A 19,635-nucleotide genomic window follows, 5' to 3' on the forward strand; every position below is an offset into this window, starting at 1 on the left:
AATAGTTAAATTATTTCTTAATTAATTGTCTTCCATCATGTTTACTTGAAAAAGGCTTCAAGGTCGCAAAGCACTTTACATTTCATATTTGAGGTAGCCTAGTGGCCCAGTGCATGAAGGGCTACACTTGGAGACAGGAGGACCTGACCTTAACTCTTCCCTCAGATACTAATCATCTATGTCCCTCAGAAATGACTTCCCAATTTCCCCTCAACATATCTAGTATGGACATAGTGACTGCATGTGGTCTCCCTCATTAGACTGTGATTTTCTTGATGGCAATGACCATATTTTGCCTTTCTTTGTATCCTCTCCGTAGGCCCCCAGGCCCAATGCCTGGCCCATAGTGGTTATGGTTATGGTCCTTCAGTCTTCAAGAGGACCCAAAGGCCATCACTATGCTGGAGTCATGGTCCAGTGTGTCTGATTATGACCGATGATCACTGAGCACTCAAAGGCTCTACCATTGATTGGGGATGATGAAAACGATAATGAAAACTCAGAGAGGGAGGGAGGGAGGGGGGGGATGTCTCATCATGGCACAGAAGCAATTTGGGTTCTCAAAGGTTAGACCAGCAGAGTAGAAGTTCTGGCAGATCCTACCAAACTGGAAACTCTTTGACTAATGAGCTGTCATCCTGCAACCAGCCTAAATGAGGGAAGGACGGAATGAAGTGCTAAGCTATGTAGTGCTAAACAGACACTTAATACCATGGGAAATTTTGAGTCTAATACCTCCTTCTCCAATTTCCCCCTGTGAGGGATGATGATACCAGATGGGAGCATGATGGCAGACCCTTCTGAGAAAGCCTTCATGGGAAGGAAATCATTTCATGGTTCATAGTTGATGGTTTGATGTTTGTCCCCCCCCAACCTATTCCTCATGTGATAAACCTGTCCCTTCCTAGGTTCTCAGTCAACTATGTAGAAACCTTGCCTAGAATGCAGTTTTCAGACGGTGCTTCAGAATAAGAGAAACAAATGGCTCTGTAGTTTAATAACACATAGTATTTAGAGAAGATAATAGAATATGGATCACGTGGCCAAAACCAGAAACCATACCTTTGCTTGACAGTGTCACTTGTATTTTCTATGTGTGTTGAGACATCTCCTTGATACAAGAAATCTACAATTCCAAATGGAACTGTCCTTTCTTCCTGACTTTCTCCCTCCTTTCTCCACACAAGTCAGTTGGTACTGCTTGAATTCTAGAAGAAAACCTTGTTAAGGTAAAACCCAAAGGACCACAATCCCATCTGTAAGAAGTTCTATTTTTTTTTTTTTTTGTAGCTTCCTAAGTCAAATGAAGTGTTAGCAGCTGCTAACCATTTCTTCCAGGCAGAGATTTTCTTGTAAAACTCAACCAAACTACTTAGGGGAATCATAGAGCATTCAGTTATCAAATCACTGCATATTACATATTGCTGAAAACTAGGAGGGCAAACACATGTGAGCCCCTCTGTTCTTCAACAAAGAGAAACTGTCTGAAAACCCCACTAACTATAAAGAGAGGAAGCTCCACAAAACCTGACCTGCCACCAGAAATCATTGCAGAGGCCATGGTCATGAAGGCTCTCATTGAGTTCAGTCTTTGAGACGAGAACCATTGGAAACAGTTTATTAAAATACAACAGTCCCTAGTGTGGTATGTACTCTGCCTGTTTATTTTACCATTTATATAGGCCTATAATTTAGTTTAAGGAGAATTCCCATTTCAGCTTCCAAGAAAATGTACAGTCAATTCCATTATCTGGATTTAATGTGTATGCACATTTTTTAAAGCCAAGAGCCAACAATAAGGATTGTGTGTGTGTGTGTTTGTGTGTCTGCTTGCACATACACGGACACAAACCCTTGAATTTGGTTTTTCAAATGAGTTAGTAAATACAATCAGCAGATTGGGTGGCCAGGAGAGAAGATGATTCTCTTAAGTTTGACTTAATCGCTTTCACCCATGATTTTCCCTGCTTGTCCTGGCTATGGTCTGGGATTTTGCCAATGCCCACATAACAAACTATTCTCTTTTCCCCCAAGCTGAAGATTTTCCTCTTTCCAGGATTATGCTCCCCAGCCTGCCTGACTTTCACCTTCACCCTCCCTTACCTCTTGGTCCAGCATACCCCATGTCCTAGCTCCCATTTTATGTGCTTGAGACCTAGGCCATTAATCAGCTCTGCAGAAACCTTTCCTAGAATGCTGCTTTCAGGTAGAGGTTCAGAATAAGAGAAACAAATGGCTTGCCATGTTCAATGTGAACTTTTCAGGCCTGTGCAGTATAGTAAAAAGAACATTGGAGCAAGAGTAAAGAGAAGTAGATTTTAATTCTTGTCCTGTCTCCACCACCAGTTCGTTAACTGTGTGATCTTGAAAAAGTCAATTTAAATATCTGGACCTTGGTTTAGTGTTTTATAAAAGGGAGTGTGATTTCAGTCAACAAGAATTGATTAATAATCCACAATGTGCCAAGTACTATGCTGAGAATATAATCATAAAAGTGAAATAATCCCTGCCTTTAAGGAATTTATATGTAGATATCTGGTTATATACAAAGCACATATAAAGCAGACACAATCTAGCAGTACTTAGAGGATGTTGATGATTGCTAGCCAGTGGAGCTATTTATTTCTTCTTGGTTGGAAGCAATGCTTCAAAGTGTTGGAAGATATTGGACTTTTCATCAGCATCCTAGCTCTATTCCCAGAACAGAGATGCAGCAATATCTGCATCAAAAGTCATGGGCAACAATTGATAAATAATCAAAGAATATGAAAAGGCAATTTTCAGATGAAGAAATAAGAGGTATTTCTAGTCATATGAAAAAATGCTTTAAATCACTATTGATTAGAGGAACTCAAATTAAGACAACTCTGAGGTACCACTACACATATTTCAGATTAGATGACAGGAAAAGATAATAATGAATGTTGGATGGAATGTGGGAAAACTAGAACACTAATACTTTGTTGGTGAAGTTGTGAACAGATCCAACCATTCTGGAGAGCAATTTGGAACAATGCCCAAAGGGCTAGTAAACTGTGTGTACACTGTGATCCAATAGTGTTTGTACAGGGTCCATATCCCAAAGAGATTATAAGAAAGGGAAAAGGACCCACTTGTGCAAAAATGTTTGTGGCAGCCCTTTTTTTAGTGGCAAGGAACTGGAACTGGAATGGATGCCCATCAGTTGGAGAATGGTTGAATAAGTTATGGTACATGAATGTTATACAATATCATTGTTCTGTAAGAAATGAGTAGGCTAATTTCAGAAAAGCCTGGAGAGACTTCCATGATGTGGACTGAAGTGAGCAGAACCAAGAGAACATTGTACAGAGCAACAAGAAGATTATGTGATGATCAGCTGTGATGGACTTGGCTCTTCTCAACAGTGCAGGGCAGATGCAGATTTGTGATGGAAAGAGCCATCGGGACCCAGAAAGGGGACTATGGGGCCTGAATGTGGATCACAACATAGTTTTTTCATCTTAAAATAAAAGAGTCAAAGACAGGTTAGTCACAATGAGGAAAGACAATTTCAGGACTCTACAAGACCAGCAGAAACTTGCCCTATTCCTATCAGCAGCTAAGTGATAGAATGGATAGAGTAACAGACTTGGAGTCTGTTCATATCTAGCTGTGTGACCCTGGGCAGTCATTTACCCCTGTTTATCTCAGTTTCCTCATCTGTCAAATGAGCTGTACAAGAAAATGTCAAACCACTCCAGAATCTTTGCCCAAGAAAGCCCCAAACAGGGTCACAAAAAAATCAGACATGACTGAACCACAATCTCTGGGGAACTTCATAAGTAGATCATTCATAGTTCCTAAGAGTAAAGGCACAGGAAGGCCCCACGAAGTGGGGAAAAGATTTTCTAGGAACTGGGAATGATCAATTTTCACCACATATGCTCTGAGATGAGCTCTCTTTTTCCTGGTCTCTGTAGGAACTTGCAGGGGCAAATGTCTCAGACTTTTAGAAGTTTTATGTCAACTATCCAAACTATACCACCTTAGTAAACACTTCTTTCTAGGAGCTAATTAAGTCTGGCTGACTAATTGACATCAACTGATTCTCACTGGCAGAATTACACTAGTTGGAGCCTATTATACTATTCGAAAAACCTTCAAATCCCTCCAAGAGTCACTCCTGGAACGCTGCAGGGAGAAGCAGGGATCCTTTGGGGCCTGACCTGCTAGTGCAAGGGAGGAGCTAATAGAATGACTGGGCCTGCCACACACATCACATTTAAATTTGCATCTTTACAACTACTTTTGCTGCCTAGATGTCTTTCTTACTGAAGTCTAGAATTATTTTTCTAGAATGGAAACTGAGTCCCCCCCAAAAAAAGGATTTGACCAGGATCCTACTGCTAGAGATGGGTAATGTCTGAGATAGTTTTTCCGGATGCTAAGTCCAGCAATTATTCACAATAGATGATCAGTGCTATGAAAATAAACAATATTTTAAAAGATTGTGTGTGTGTGTTTGCTTAAAAAACACATGGCTTTTATGCTTTTTCATCTACTTTAACTCTGAGCAAAGATAGACAGACAGACACATAGGGCCAGAGACAGAGAAGAAGGGAAAGACAGAAACAGAGAGACAGAGAGAGACAACACACAGAGCGAGAAAAAGAGAGAGACAGAGACAGAAAAAGAGACAAAGACGGAGATTGATTTTAGTCTGAACCCACACTTGCAACTACATAGAGGAAAAACTAGTTAATGAATTCCTTCCATCATTGCATCTTGCTAACTCATCTGTAATTTAATTTTAGAGTATTGCATGGAGGCATGAATGACTTGCCTATTGTTAGGCAACTAATATTGAGAGATGGAACTTGAAACTAGGTCCTAGTCTACTCTACCAAAACAACTATCTCTTTCATTGCATAAACATAAAAAAGAAAAGGTTTCATAATCATCACGACCTTATTCTGGACTAGAATTTGCCAACACTGAATGGTAGACTTTCTAGGGAATTCGGCTCCCTAAAAATGAACTGCCATGATGTCTTTTTTTTTTTTTTTTAATCAACCAAGGCTCTGCTGGTAAATGTTTAACTATTGCTTCTCTAGGGGCAAACACACACACACACACACACACATACATGTATTATATATTATTTGTATGCATATGTGTATGTGTAAACAATAAAAAATCACTTTTTCTCCAGCATTTCTTAAGTCTATACGCTAGACAATCAACAAAACAGCTAATCAAGCCGATTTATAGTTTTCTGGTTTCCAAGGTGTAAATAATGCTCACGCTGAAAATTTAACAGTATCTTTTTTGAGCTATTATGACTTAACTCCAGCATATCACTGTTTAAATTTCTTATTCATGCTCACTAATATTCCATTTACTTTATCTCAATCTCCCATTATTCATTTCTTTTTCTCTTCCAAGGGCAACGTTTACATGTACTATAAACTGCACAATTTCTATCAGAATTATCGCCAATATATTAGTTCCAGAAATGATCGCCAGCTTTTGGGAGAAGATATTACGGTAAAACTTTTTCTAAATCATTGATTTATTTTTAGGTGTTTATGCTCTGTGGGGCTTTAAATCTGAAGAAGTAAAAGGAAATTATGTGATTATTTGGAGAGAGCTGTTTCCAAGGAGAACAGGACCATAGATGTAGAGATTATTGACTCTCCTCCCTGTTTTGTTTTGTTTTTTTTTTTTAACAGATAAAGAAACTGAGACGTAGAGAGTTTAGGTTTTTTCTAAAATGGGATTTGAACCTTTTAAGGTTGGGTCAGTGAAATGAAATGACAAGGGAAATGTTCTACTGAGACTTTAGTCTCATTATCTTTTGTCAGACCACATCTAACCTGTTGTGCTCAGTTGTGGGCACCCATTTTAAGAAGAATATGTTGTTATTCAGTCATGTCTGACTGTCTGTGATCCCATTTGGGATTTTCTTGGCAAAGATACTGGCGTGTTTTGCCATTTTCTTTTTCAGCCCACTTTACAATTGAGAAAATTGAGTCAATAGGGTGAATTGATTTGCCCAGTTCATACTGCTAGTGTCTGAGGCCAGAGTTGAACTCAGAATGATGAGCTTTCCTGATTCTAGGGCTCACACTTTATCACTCTATCCTCTGTGCAACCTAGCTGCCCTTGAAGGAAGATGTTGAAAATTAATTGAAAACTATATTACATTTAATATACCTATATTAACAGATATAGTATAGTCATATGAAAATGACCACCATTTTGTAGCTTATTTTGGGCATATTTTGTGATTCCATTAGTTGTTCCTCTGGCCCTCTCTTTCTGCAAACTTACCTCCTTATTACCAAATATAAATTGTAGAACATTTCTTATAAACACTGAAAAAGAAACTTTAGGGAAAAAAAACCATCACGTTCCTTGGTCTCTGTTGCTAATAATTTTCTCTCCAAATAATGAAACAAAAGGCATTCCTCATTTTTGTGTTATCTTGAATTCAGAATGTGGAGAACTGTGCTCCGTTCCAGAGGACTTCCAACGGTATACCCATTGCTCCATGTGGTGCCATTGCCAACAGCATGTTCAATGGTAGGTATCTTATGTCATCTTCTGGCTTATCCACTTCAGTAAGTACAATCAGTTGAAATGTCCAGATCACCACCTGTGCAGCAAAATTGCACTTTTTTAAAATCTATGTTTCCAGAATGCATTCTCTCTCACGTAGCAGGATATCCTGTACATAGTAATGAATAGTAATTGAGTTGACTTTATTTGAATTCCTAGACACAGACAGAAAATGAAAGCTGGAAGATCATCTAACTTAACTAACTCATTTCACAAATGAGTAAACTGAGGTCCAGAGAGATTTGGGGATTATTCTAGAATACCATCCTGCTTTCTTTTTTTTTTTTTAAATCATCCTGCTTTCAAAGATTCATAAAAAGGAATCAATAAATTTGGACCAAATATAATTGGAGTGTTTTCTGGAAGAACAAATAGTCCTTATTGCTTTTGATAGTTATATGTGTATTAAAATTCTACTAAACTATATTATTTTCCCAGTTCAGTAAATTTAGAAAAGAATGATTAATAAGCAATTATACAAAAGGCACTGTGTATACAAAGAAATAGACTAGTTAGAGTGGGTAAGCTAGTCTACCAATCACTATTATACAAGGAATAGCTAAGGAGAGTTTTAAGGGGATCATAGGGTTAGAGAAAGATTCAAAGAGACAGAAATGTGAGTTAAGCCCTGAAAGAAGGAAGGTACTTCAACAAAGAAGGAATCATCATGAGTTGAATCTATTTAAATAGATTGTTTAATTGGAGTTGGGAAAGGGAAAGGGGAAAAAAGGAGAATAGGTCTTGATGAATTAAAAATATGGACACTGGAGAGGAAATATCAAAAATGGAGGTTAGATAGGGGTCCAGTTAGTCCAGCACATAAAATAGTGATGAGGATTGTGGTTTTTAGTGCCTCTTCTGGTTTTAGAAGTTAATAGGAATTTTATACCAATAGCCCACCACCCAAAATAGTCATAGGATATACACAAAAGGGGAAAAAAAGTAATTATTGATAGTAGGACTAGAGAATGAACTTTTAGCTGGAGTAGATCATTTCCAGATGCAGCTATGATGCCAAAAGCCTCAATACATGTGTGTAACCGTAGCAGAGAACTAGGCCTGCACATGATGAAGTCTCTTTGGATTCCCTACAGACACTATTCTTCTGTCGTACTACCCTAACTCTTCCACAAGAATCAACGTCCCACTGCTCAGCAGTGATATTACATGGTGGACAGATAAGCATGTCAAGTTTCAGAATCCGAAGTCCAGTAACCTTTCCAGCGCATTTGCAGGTAAGGCCTATTAACACTGCCATTGTCATTTTAGCTCACTTTATTAGGATAACTGGAGGAAATCATTCAGTTCCATCATCCATGGCAATGAGGACTTAATATAGCTGTTTATTATCTTTGAACATAGATTATCTAGAACATAGGTGAACCTGATATTCTTGGGGAAGTTGATATCCCTAGGATAGGACATTCTGGGGTACTCTGGGCAGAAGGCTGTTGAAGTGGTGGCAACAACAACAACAACAAAAAAAAAACCTGATTATTTTACCCACAATAGATAGATGTTCCCAAATCAAACCACTGTGGGACAAAGGACACTGAATTAACTGACCTAAGGTGGAGGAATATTCCTTGTTTCCTTTCACTAAGGAAATCTCTCTGATAAAGAAGAGTTTCTGGAATGGAGGTGTAAACATATAAAAACACATGAAAGGTTAATCCAACTAGATTTTTTGTTAGTACCAAGTGTCCCACACTTGGAAAGGAAGGTAGTATTTCTCTGGAGGAGAGAATGATCCCATCTAAACCATGTAACAGAAAACTTCTCTCTTCAGTACATTAATACTTAAATAGCCTGAATGTCATAGAGCAGGCTTTACAAGAATGGAAAGTCTGTTAAGTTATGGTTACTTAATAAAAACTGATTGGGAAAATAGAATAGCAGAATGACCAAAAAAAATAGATTGAAATCCAGCCAATTTTCCCATCAATTTTTATTGAATAATGATTAACTTTCCCAATGTTTTAGTGTTATTTTTTATCTAACATGAATCTCTTGTGTGTTTTAGATTCTATTTTTTGCATCCTATACTTTATTCCATTAATCTATTTTTTATTTTTCCCATGGTACCTAAAAGTTTTTGTAATTATTGCTTTATAATACATTTAAAATATACTGGGCCTAACTTCCCTTTAGCTGTTCTTTTTCATAATGATTTTGGATATTTTTGCCTAAGTGCTTTTCCATATGAGCTTTGTTAGAGATTAATTCTGTTGAGTAGCCTTTTGGTATTTTTATTGAAGTTATACTAAATATATAAATTAATTTGGAGGGTCTTATTTTCAATTATGGGGCAGCTAAGTGGCTTAATGGACAGAGTTCAGAATCAAGAAGACTGGAGTTCAAATACAGCCCCAGATACTTACTAGCTGTCTGGGCAAATCACCTAAGATTTGTTTGCCTTAACCCACTAAAGAACAAAATGGTGAAACACTCCAGATTCTTTGCTAGAAAAACCCCATGGACAGTATAGGTTAATGGTGCCACAAAGAATTGGACACAATTGAACAAAGACAACAACAAATTTTCATTATGCTCGTTCCACCTAACCATGTACAAACGAATCCATTGTTCAATTCTTAATTTCTGTGAAAATAATTTGTAATTGTATTAATATTTACTTTTTATGTATCTAGACAGACTAATGCTCTAATGTTTGATGCATTTTTGTTGTTATTGTCAATGACATTCCTCTGTAAGTTTCTCTTAATTTTTCTTAGTAATGTATAAAAATGATTTTCTCATTTTGAATTTTATGAACATAGGCTCTCTTCTATTTTTAATTAGAGTGGCTATCATTTCAGTTGAATTTCTTTTCCTTTATATTCATCTGAACCCTTATTTTGGCTAGTTCTCTATTTTCTGTTGGCGTGTTACTTTTTCTCCTTTTTCTATATTTTCAAAATGCAGACTTCATTAGTTTTCTATTTTGCTTTCTTTTTGATATGGGCATTCAAATGAATACTTTTGCCACTAAATACTGTCTTTTCTGAATCCTATAGATTTTATATGAAATGTACATTGAATAAGATATCATTTAATAAAAACGAATATAAAATTGTCCTCTTGGACCTTAAATCTTGGTTTTGAAGAGTCATATGCTGAGAATCTTTGTATAAGTTCATTTCAGGATACAATTCATGACTCTTGGAACAACAGGATGCTCAGTGAATAGGATATTTGGTTCTCCATTGTCTACATCTATAAAATGTCCATTTATTCAATAAGTTTTTCATTCAATTTAGAGTGGGTAGCTAGGTGAAGCAATGGCCTCAGATCTTGGGCAAGATAATCTAGCTATGTGATTCTGGGCAAGTCACTTAACCCTGTTTGCCTCAGTTTCCTCATCTGTAAAGTGAACTGGAAAAGGAAATGCCAAACCATCGTAGTATCTTTGCTTAAAAAACAACAACAACAACAACAACCACCAAATGGGTCCTAAAGAGTTGATCACAACAGAAATAGCTAAACAATAACAGTAATACATTATTCCCCTTCATACACTTTATAACCCAGCCAAGACACATTCTTCCTGTTCCTTATACACGTTTCATTTCCCATTTCCTTGTCTTTGTACTGGCTGCCCCTAATTCGGGGTGTGTGCTCCTCCCTCATTTTACTTCTTATAATCTCCAATTTCCTTTGAAGTTTACCACAAGTCCCAGCTTCCACATGAAGCCTTAGCTGATTCCCCCAGCTACTAGATCTCTCTCTCCTCTAGACATAAATTACCTTATATTTATTTTTAATACCTCTTGTATATCCTTTTGTCTCTCCCAAAAGAATGTAAGCTCCTTAAGAGAAGAGAGGCTTTCATTTGTTTCTTCAGTGCCTCAAACATTATGGAACAAAAGCTTATTGATTGGTTCCATAGACTTTTGTCTCTCCCCAGGAGCAAACACAATGCTCTGCTCACGTATGTGCAGTAGAAGTGATTGTATGTGCCCATCTTGCCCAGACTGGAAGTACAGCGGCCAGATCCCAATAGTGACCCAATCCTGAAAACTTTGGCCTGCTCTATTTTACTGACCTGATCAATTCACACCTCCCTACGCAGCCTGGTAACCTTCTACTCTCAGAAAAAAACCATAATAGTAACAATAATATTTACATAGATTTTACTATGTGCCAGCCACTTTGTGTGTTGTTTTTTTTTTTTTTAATAATCATCTTATTTGATCCTTACAACAACCCTGTGAGATAGATGCTGTTATTATTTCCATTTTACAGGTGAGAAAACTGAGGTCATACAGCGAGTATCTGTGGTCACATTTGAACTTAAATCTTCCTGATTTCAGGAGCTGAGCTTTACATATTGTGTCAGGTAGCAGCCTGTCTTCACTAAATGCTTTCTTTCCACAGGCACTGCCAAGCCTCCCAACTGGAGGAAGCCTGTGTATCAGCTGGACCCAGAGAACCCAGAAAACAACGGCTTCCTCAACAGCGACTTCATTGTCTGGATGCGGGCAGCCGCCCTTCCCACTTTCAAAAAGTTATACAGGCGTATCCACCGGATCCAGCAGTTTGCTGATGGGCTCCCGGCCGGGAATTACAGCTTTGACATAGCCTACAGTATCCTTTCTTCGGCTGCTCCCTTCAGAGAAATGTTTTAAAAGTGCATTAGCTAATCTGTAGGAGCGGTTAGTTGGCTCAGGAGTGCAGAGTGGAGTCAGGAAGACTCATCTTCCCGAGTTCAAATCTGACCTCAGACACATAGTAGCTGTGTCACCCTGGACAAGTCATTTAATCCTCTTTGCCTCAGTTTCCTCATCTGTAAAAATAAACTGGAGAAAGAAATTGGAAACCATTCCAGTATCTTTACTAAGAAAACTCCAAATGGGATCAGAAAGAGTTGGACGTGACTGAAAACAACAACAACAACAACTCAACAACAAATAAATCTTATCTTGCCTAGAATACCAGTAAAATGTACTGCACAGTATGATGATAGTGAAAAAAATTTTATGAGATTTGATTTGTCCAAATAAAGTCAGTGGATTAAGTACTATTTAATGTTTTGGTCTCCCAAAAATAGAGGGGAAAGAAATAGACAAAACTCATCACTAAGTGATTCTGCTATTGTTTTCACTACATAGTTGTTTGGAAAGGATAGCTTCATAATAATTGTGGAAATATGTATAAAAGAATTGCACATGTTTAACATAGATTACTTACTGTCTAGCAAGGGAGGGAGAAAAAATGTGGAACACAAGGTTTTGCAAGGGTAAATGTTGAAAACTATCTTTGCATGTACTTTGAAAATAAAATAAAAAGCTTTAAAAAAAAAAAAAAAAAGGGATGGCTTCACCCATGTAGTAAAATCTGCAGTAACTTCTGTCTGTATTGTTAATGTTTCAATAATAGGATCATAGTTTTAGAACTTGAAAGGAATCATAGAGGTCACCTAGTCCCACTCTACCCTCCAATTTTACAGATAAAGAAAGTGATGGAGATGTTATCTTAGTCATGCTAATAAAAGCAAGACTGTAGCTTGGGTTCTGTAATGCCAAATTCAACCCTCCGTGTTCAGTGTGCTCTACCAACTGCATCATACTGGCTTTCTGGGAATCATGCTCCCACTGATGGGAAAACTCCCTCCAGTATAATCATAGTTGAAAAAAATCTCAAAGTACATCTAGTTGTTAAAAGGAAAATTCTTTGTTTTGACTTTCACCATAATTAACAAGAGAAAACTCAGGATAAAGAAAATTTAAATTGGAGTTTATTGAAACTATATTAAGGTAGCAATATATTTCTGGACTGATTACTGTAGATCAACAGAAGGCTCAAGATGGCTCTAACTTTTATTGGTGACTTTCAAAATGAAATAAAGATTATTCAGATAGGTCCATATCAGTAAAAGGGGATGAGTCATTGCATCTCACTTCTTCCCCAACTGCCTAGAAATGATGTTTATCAGCGGAGAGGTATACACCACAGGTAGAATGGCCTGAAGAAAAGCAGAGGATGCTTCCCTAACACTGATTTACAAGAAGCACTGAGAACTATGGGTCACCAAGTCCTCATAAGTTTCAAAGTAGTACATCCCATTTTAGAAAAGGATTTCCTCTCAATATTACCAATATCATAATTTTGAGAATAATCTTATCTTTTCAGGGAGAAGAAAAAGGGAAAGAATTAAGCAGTGAAATAGTATCTACAATGTAAAGCTCTTGATAGATATTATCTCATTTGCTCTTCACAACAACCCTGAGAAGTAGATGTTATTAATATTCTCATTTTGCTGTTGGGGAAACTGAGGCAAATGGAGTTTTGTTTTTGGTTTGTTGGTTTGTTTGTTTGTTTGTTTGTTTTTAGTGACATGTCCAGAGTTACTCAGCTAACAAATTTCCGAGACTGGATTTGAACTCAAGTTTTCCTGATTCCAGACCCATTGTACCACCTGCTATTTCTAAGTAATACGAGTCTAGGTAGTAGGTAGAAAGATCCCTAGATTCCCAGACTATCTTGCGAGTCAGACAGATTGTTCACCTATTTGGGCCTCAAACTCCCTTTCTATAATGTGGGGCTGAGAAGCAGCATTTCTTAATGGTTAAAAAAGCTGGCCTTGATTTCAGGCCCTGAGTTCAAGTTCTGGTCAAATCAATCTCTCACTGCAGACAGCTCTAACTTTCCACACTAATGAAACCATATTGGTAACAAAAACAAAAACAAAATAAAAAGAATCGTGGCCCTACTGATGGCTCAGAGCCCAGGGTCTACTCAGAACTGCACATCTAGCAAAGGAATAGGGAGCAATAAAATCTGTTGCTCCTTATTTGTCTCCTATAAAAGCCCATCCTGACCTCTTGTCTTTTTGTAAAAGTTATGTCCTGACTTCTTACCTGTCTCCTTCTGTAAATATTTCCTTGCTAAAAGACATCCCCTCTCCTTACCTGAATCTAAAAGACATCCTGACTCCTCCCTTTTCAGGCACCTTGCTGTATACATGTAGGCTAACTGCTAACTCTCAATTTTCCTAGACTGCTAGATTCTTTTAGAGACTAGTCCATCAACTACAGCATTAACAGTCTTGTGACTATAAGGGAATCAATTCAGATTCTTTCAAACTATGAACCATTATTCTCATATATTTCATTACTAGCTACCTACTTTTCAGCTTTGCTGAAGTTGAAAGTGATAAGTTTTGGGAGCTTTTTATTTTGTTTTTTTCCCATCTTTCTGGGGAAGTTGGAGACTGAGAAACACTCTATTTTTTACTCAGGAGAAAAGATATTCAAACTGTGAGAAGACCTTCTGATTGCCTTGCAAAGACAAGCTATAGTTGGGCTACCTCCAAGGGGAAAAGATGCTGATGACTAGAGGTGAGGCCCAAAGGCTTGAGGGGTCAGAAGAGTGATGATCTAAAAGGAAAAGGGGGCTAGTTTCCCATCAAGGCTTCCTGGTGCCTGAAATACCAGCTGCCAAGGGATTGGAGGCCTTTCAGGGCCTTGCTGGGAAATGCCTCTTTTCTGTTCCGTTGCTAAGAGATGCCATTGTTTGTTTATTATTTTGGTTTACAAAAGGCACCAGCTGTATGAAAACCTCAGGCCACATGTATAATCACAATGATGTCATTAAATGCTAATGATAGCAGACAGGACTTCAAACACTTTCTCCTCTGGGGAATTCTGAACTTTAAAAACCTGAGGCAAAGGAGCCCAAGTTCCCATGTTCCCACCAAAATTGGTTTGCTGTTCACTTCTTTTTCTTTGCTCACTCCTGGTAGATGGCAGTACCAGAGGGTTCATTTTAGTCTAACAGGATTCTTGTCAGCAGCACCAGCTCCCAATTCAAAAAACAAAGGATCAGTCCAGCCTGAGGGCTATGGATGTTGAAAGAGAGCGAGAAAGAGAGACACAGACAGAGAAGGAGAGACAGAGAGAGAGAGAGACAGAGACAGAGACAGAGACACAGAGAGAGAGAGACAGAGAGAGAGAGAGAGACAGAGAGAGACAGAGACAGAGAGAGACAGAGAGAGAGAGAGACAGAGAGAGAGAGACAGAGAGAGAGACAGAGAGAGAGAGAGAGACAGAGAGAGAGAGAGACAGAGAGAGAGACAGAGAGAGAGACAGAGAGAGACAGAGAGAGAGAGACAGAGACAGAGAGAGACAGAGAGAGAGAGAGAGACAGAGAGAGACAGAGAGAGAGAGACAGAGAGAGACAGAGAGAGACAGAGAGAGACAGAGAGAGAGACAGAGAGAGAGAGAGACAGAGAGATAGAGAGAGACAGAGAGATAGAGAGAGAGACAGAGAGAGAGACAGAGAGAGAGAGAGAGACAGCGAGAGAGAGAGAGAGAGAGAGAGAGAGAGAGAGAGAGAGAGAGAAAGAGAGAAAGAGAGAGAAGAGAGAGAGACAGAGAGAGAGAGAGACAGAGAGAGAGGGGGGGGCAGAGAGAAGGAGAGAAAAAGGAGAAAGATAGACAAATAGATACACAGAAACAGAGACACAGAAAGAGAGAAAGAAGAAGACAGAGACAGAAAAACAGAATCAGAGGGAAACTGAGAGAGAGACAGAGAGAAAAACAAAAAGACAAAGAATCAGAGACACAGACACAGACACAGAGAGAAACACCAAGAGACAGAGACAGAGACAGAATCAAAAAGTCCCTCCTCAAGAAAATAACAATAATGGTTTAGATACATGATAAATACAAACTGCTAGACTTAGTGAATAAAGAACTGACATTCACTTTTATAAGACCTGAGTTCAAGTTTCACATTTGACACTATGGCTATATTATCCTGGGCAAGTCATTTACCTCACCTTTCTAAGCTGCTAAGAGGTGCAGTGGATAAATTGCTGTACCTGGAGTTTAAAATTTGGCCTCAGATATTTACTAGCTGTGTGACCCTAGGCAAGTCACTTAATTCTGTTTGCCTCAGTTTCCTCCTCTGAAAAATGAACTGGAGAAGCAAGTGACAAACCATTCCAGTATCTTTGCCAAGAAAACCCTAAATGGGGTTATGAAGAGTCAGACCAGACTGAACAACTGAATAAGATGATGACCTACACTGAGAGATAGAAAGTTTCCTATAATCAATGAAATTGCAGTTCCAGGTTCTCTATTTTTTGTTGCTATTGTTGTTCAGTCTGGTCTGATTCTTCATGTCCCCATTTGGGGTCTTCTTGGCAAAGAAACATACTGGAATGGTTTGCTGTTTCCTTCTCCGGCTCATCTTACAGTCGAGGAAACAGGCAGGTAAGTGATTTGCCCAGGGTCACACAGCTAGTAAGTGTCTCAGGTCAAATTTGAACTCAGGTCTTCCTGACTCCAGACCTTGCACTTTATCTTTTCTATTCTGGTTTCCTCATCTATAAAATGGGAATAATGATACCGTTTACCTTACAGGGTTGTGATTATCAAGTGAGATTACACATGTGGAAGCGTTTACAAACATTGAGGAACTATATGACAGCTAGCCAGTCTTAGCTATTTATGTTATATGATGTTATATGGTGTAGACTTGTTTTATATCACATTATAACATTTCACTGTTTTATATTGCATTGTATCATATCACATCATAATATGTTATGTTACATAGTAGAGTAGAGCAGAGTATAGACCATAACAAAGATGTCTCATTCTGTATAGTATAATATAGTATGGTATAGTTAGTATAATACAGTTTAGTAATCTATAGCATACCATGGTGTTGGTGAAGTACTGAAACATCTCCTTAACAAATCTTCCCAGACTTCCCTGTCACCGTATTCAAAGGAGAAAAGGGAATTGTCCTTTCTACAGTGACATGGAGTGGAGGGGAAGAACTTCTTTCTAGGTATTGCCTATACAGTCACAGGAGCAGTGACATGGCTCGCTGCTTTTTCCATGATGGCAGTCCATTTAAAACTGAAAAAAAAGAAGGAATCCCTCCAACATTGAAACTGGCCAAAGGCAAAGCAAAAATGAAAAGCAACAAGGGGGAGCATAGGTTCAGCCTTCCAACACCTGGGTCAAAATCCCTGATGGCCGTGACAGTTGTTCTAACCAGAGTGAATTAAATTTAGTGACCAAGATCTATCCTACACACAGGGTGCCCAGTGGAAATAGAACCATATGAAATACATAATAATTGTCTATGCATTTTCTAATTCAGGAATATAAATTAATTTTATAGAATATGCCATAATTTCATTGAAAATTATGAATAAGCAAAAACAAATATAACAAAGATATAAACAAATCTTATGAATAAAGTACATTTTAACAACTCTTTTGTTTACTCAATATATAATTCCTATGATTCCACTAGAAAATCCCATAATAATGAATTTGATTATTTATAAAGCTAAACAATAGGTTTTGCTTTATATTAGAATCAAAAGTCTTCTATGAGTTGTGTTATGTGACCATTTTTAGATATTTGAGGTCACTATGCCTAAAGGGAGTTCAGGTAGCTTCGGTGACTTCTGAAGTCCTATTATTATATTCTTTTTAATTTTTTATTTTATTTTTAAATTAATAAGCATTAGTTTTCTCTTCTACTTTACTCTTCAATTTAAAAGAAAATTGATTGATGAAACAAATTCCCACAATGACCCTATCCAAAGATGTATGTCTCATTATGTATACTAAATATGTCACCTCCCTGTCAGGAAGTAGTGGATCATCATCTATTCCTTGGTAAATCAAGATCTCTTGATCAAACATCTTAAATCTTTACTAAATTGTTACCATGTGTAAATTGTTCTGATTTTGTTTACTTCACTCTATATCAGTTCACATTCCTGCCCAAAGAAAGCTGTTGCAGTTTTCCCCCAGTTAATCATTTTATTTCTAATCTTCACTGCATTGATTTTGTTTGTGCAAATATTTTTCAATTTTACATAGTCAAAACAATCCATTTTATCCTCTGAGATTTTTTTCCTTGTTTGGTGATGAACTCTATTTTTATTGCTAAGTCATATCTATTTGGACTTATTTGGTCTGAGAGACTGGTTTAAACTTAATTTCTATCAGACTAAATTCCAATTTTCCCAGAAGTTTTTGTTGAAGAGGTTTGTTTGGTTTTTTTTTCTCTTAATCCAGGAATTGAGGTCGTTGGGTTTATTAGTTAGTTAAAAAAAAAACATTTATTAAGTAATTACTATGTGCCAGACACTGCTAAGCACTGTGAATATAAAAGGACTATCTTTTGTCCTTACTCTCCAGGAGCTTTACATTCTAACAGGACAAAGAGCAACCAAATATGTATAAACAAGCTATATTCATAATAAATGGGAAATAACTAACAGAAGAAAGGAACTAGAAATAAGAGAAGATGGATATTAAATTATTAGATTTCATTTTTGTGTGTGTTATATAACCAATCTGTTCTATTGATGTTTCTATTTTTTTAATTTATCAAATCATTTTGCTGTTTTGTGGTATAGCTTAAGATCCTGAACTTGTAGGTTCCCTTCCTTCCCACTTTTTTTGTTATTTCCCTTAGATTTTTTACAATTTGTTCCCCCAATTAAATTTTGTTATTTTTTCCAAGATTCTAAAAAGAATCCATTGGTAGTTTGATTGACACAGTACTAAATAAGCAAATTAATTTAGGTACTATTATCATTTACTATGTTGACTTGACCTTGTTGTTCAATCATTTCAATCAACCTGTGACCACGTTTAGAGTTTTCTTCACAAAAATAGTGTAGTGATTTTCCATTTCCTCTTCCAGCTCATTTTTACAGAAACCGAGGCAAAGTTAAGTGGCTTGTCCAAAGTCACAAAACTGGTAAGTGTCTGAAACCAGATTTGAACTCAGGAAGAAGAGTTTTACTGACTCTAGGTCAGGTGCGCTATTCATTGTATCACATAGCTGCATCATACATGAGCAATGAATGTTTCCAATTGTTTATGTCTATTTTTATTTCCATAAAAACTGTTTTGTAGTTGTATTCATAGACTTCTTATCTGTGTCTTAGTAGATAGACTACCAAGTATTTTATAATTCTATAATTGTTTTAGATGGAATTTTTCTTTCTATATCTTCCTGCTATTTTAGCAATATAAAGGAATATTGAATATTTATGTGAATTTATTTTATATTCTCTGAATTTGCTGAATTAATATTTTAATTAATTTTAGTTGGCTGTCTAGGATTCTCTAAGAAAACTATCATGTCATCTGCACAAAGGAATAATTTTCGTCCTCATTTGTCTGATCTTATTCCCTATATATATATATTTTTTTCTCATTGATATCAAAAGCATGTATAGGACTATATCAGATAGAAGGGATGATGAGCATCCATGTTTTACTCTAATCTTAATGGAAAGGCCTCCAGTTTATTCCTATTACTTAAAATGCCAGTTCTTGATTTTAGACAGATACTACAGTTATCCTTTCCATGTTGCAAGGGTTAAGGGCATGGAGCTCCCACAATATGGAAAATCTGTGGAAAACTTTTTGGCCCTCCTTTCATATCACAGAAGAAGTCTGAATTTTTTCTTTTCCTTTTATGGGATTATTTTAAAATTTGGATTAGGTATGGTCATAGGTTCTGTCTACAACTTCTACAAAACTCCCCCAAAATGCTCACTTACTTTCTTAGCCAACAGCACTATATCAAAACTGCAATGGGGAAAATCGTGATGTGGAAGGGATAGCTGCCCTTACCTATGTCAAGAAAAAGTGCACTTATTTCTATTTATTCAAAAGAAAAAAGTGTTATATTTTATCCAAAACTTTTCCTACATCCATGGTTATAAGAGCTTTAGATCTCTGGCTCACCCTAAGACCAAACCATAATATCAGTTCTACAATTTTCATTTGAAAATATCAGAACCTATACCACTGCACACCTGTCAGATTGGCTAGAAAAACAGGGAAAGGTAATGCAGAATGTTGGAGGGGATGTGGGAAAACTGGGACACTGATACATTGTTGGTGGAATTGTGAATACATCCAGCCATTCTGGAGAGCAATTTGGAACTACGCTCAAAAAGTTATCAAACTGTGCATACCCTTTGACCCAGCAGTGTTACTACTGGGCTTGTATCCCATAGAGATCTTAAAGAAGGGAAAGGGACCTGTATGTGCAAAA

The 19,635-nt window shown here is 37.2% G+C and overlaps 1 protein-coding gene across 1 annotated transcript in view; it reads left to right on the forward strand.

The window, feature by feature from the left end:
- The window catches only part of LOC141559518 (cell cycle control protein 50C-like), a 26,646-nt gene extending 10,121 nt beyond the window's left edge, over positions 1–16,525 (forward strand). Inside the window, 6 exon segments of the mRNA XM_074297370.1 lie at positions 5,407–5,508; positions 6,459–6,546; positions 7,677–7,817; positions 10,960–11,169; positions 16,299–16,375; positions 16,377–16,525. Of these exon segments, the coding sequence (XP_074153471.1) occupies positions 5,407–5,508; positions 6,459–6,546; positions 7,677–7,817; positions 10,960–11,169; positions 16,299–16,375; positions 16,377–16,487 (729 nt within the window). The 3' untranslated portion in view covers positions 16,488–16,525.
- The last annotated feature ends 3,110 nt before the right edge of the window (positions 16,526–19,635 follow it).

This window comes from Sminthopsis crassicaudata, chromosome 3 (genome assembly GCF_048593235.1).
Source record: "Sminthopsis crassicaudata isolate SCR6 chromosome 3, ASM4859323v1, whole genome shotgun sequence".
NCBI classification, from domain to species: Eukaryota; Metazoa; Chordata; class Mammalia; order Dasyuromorphia; family Dasyuridae; genus Sminthopsis; species Sminthopsis crassicaudata.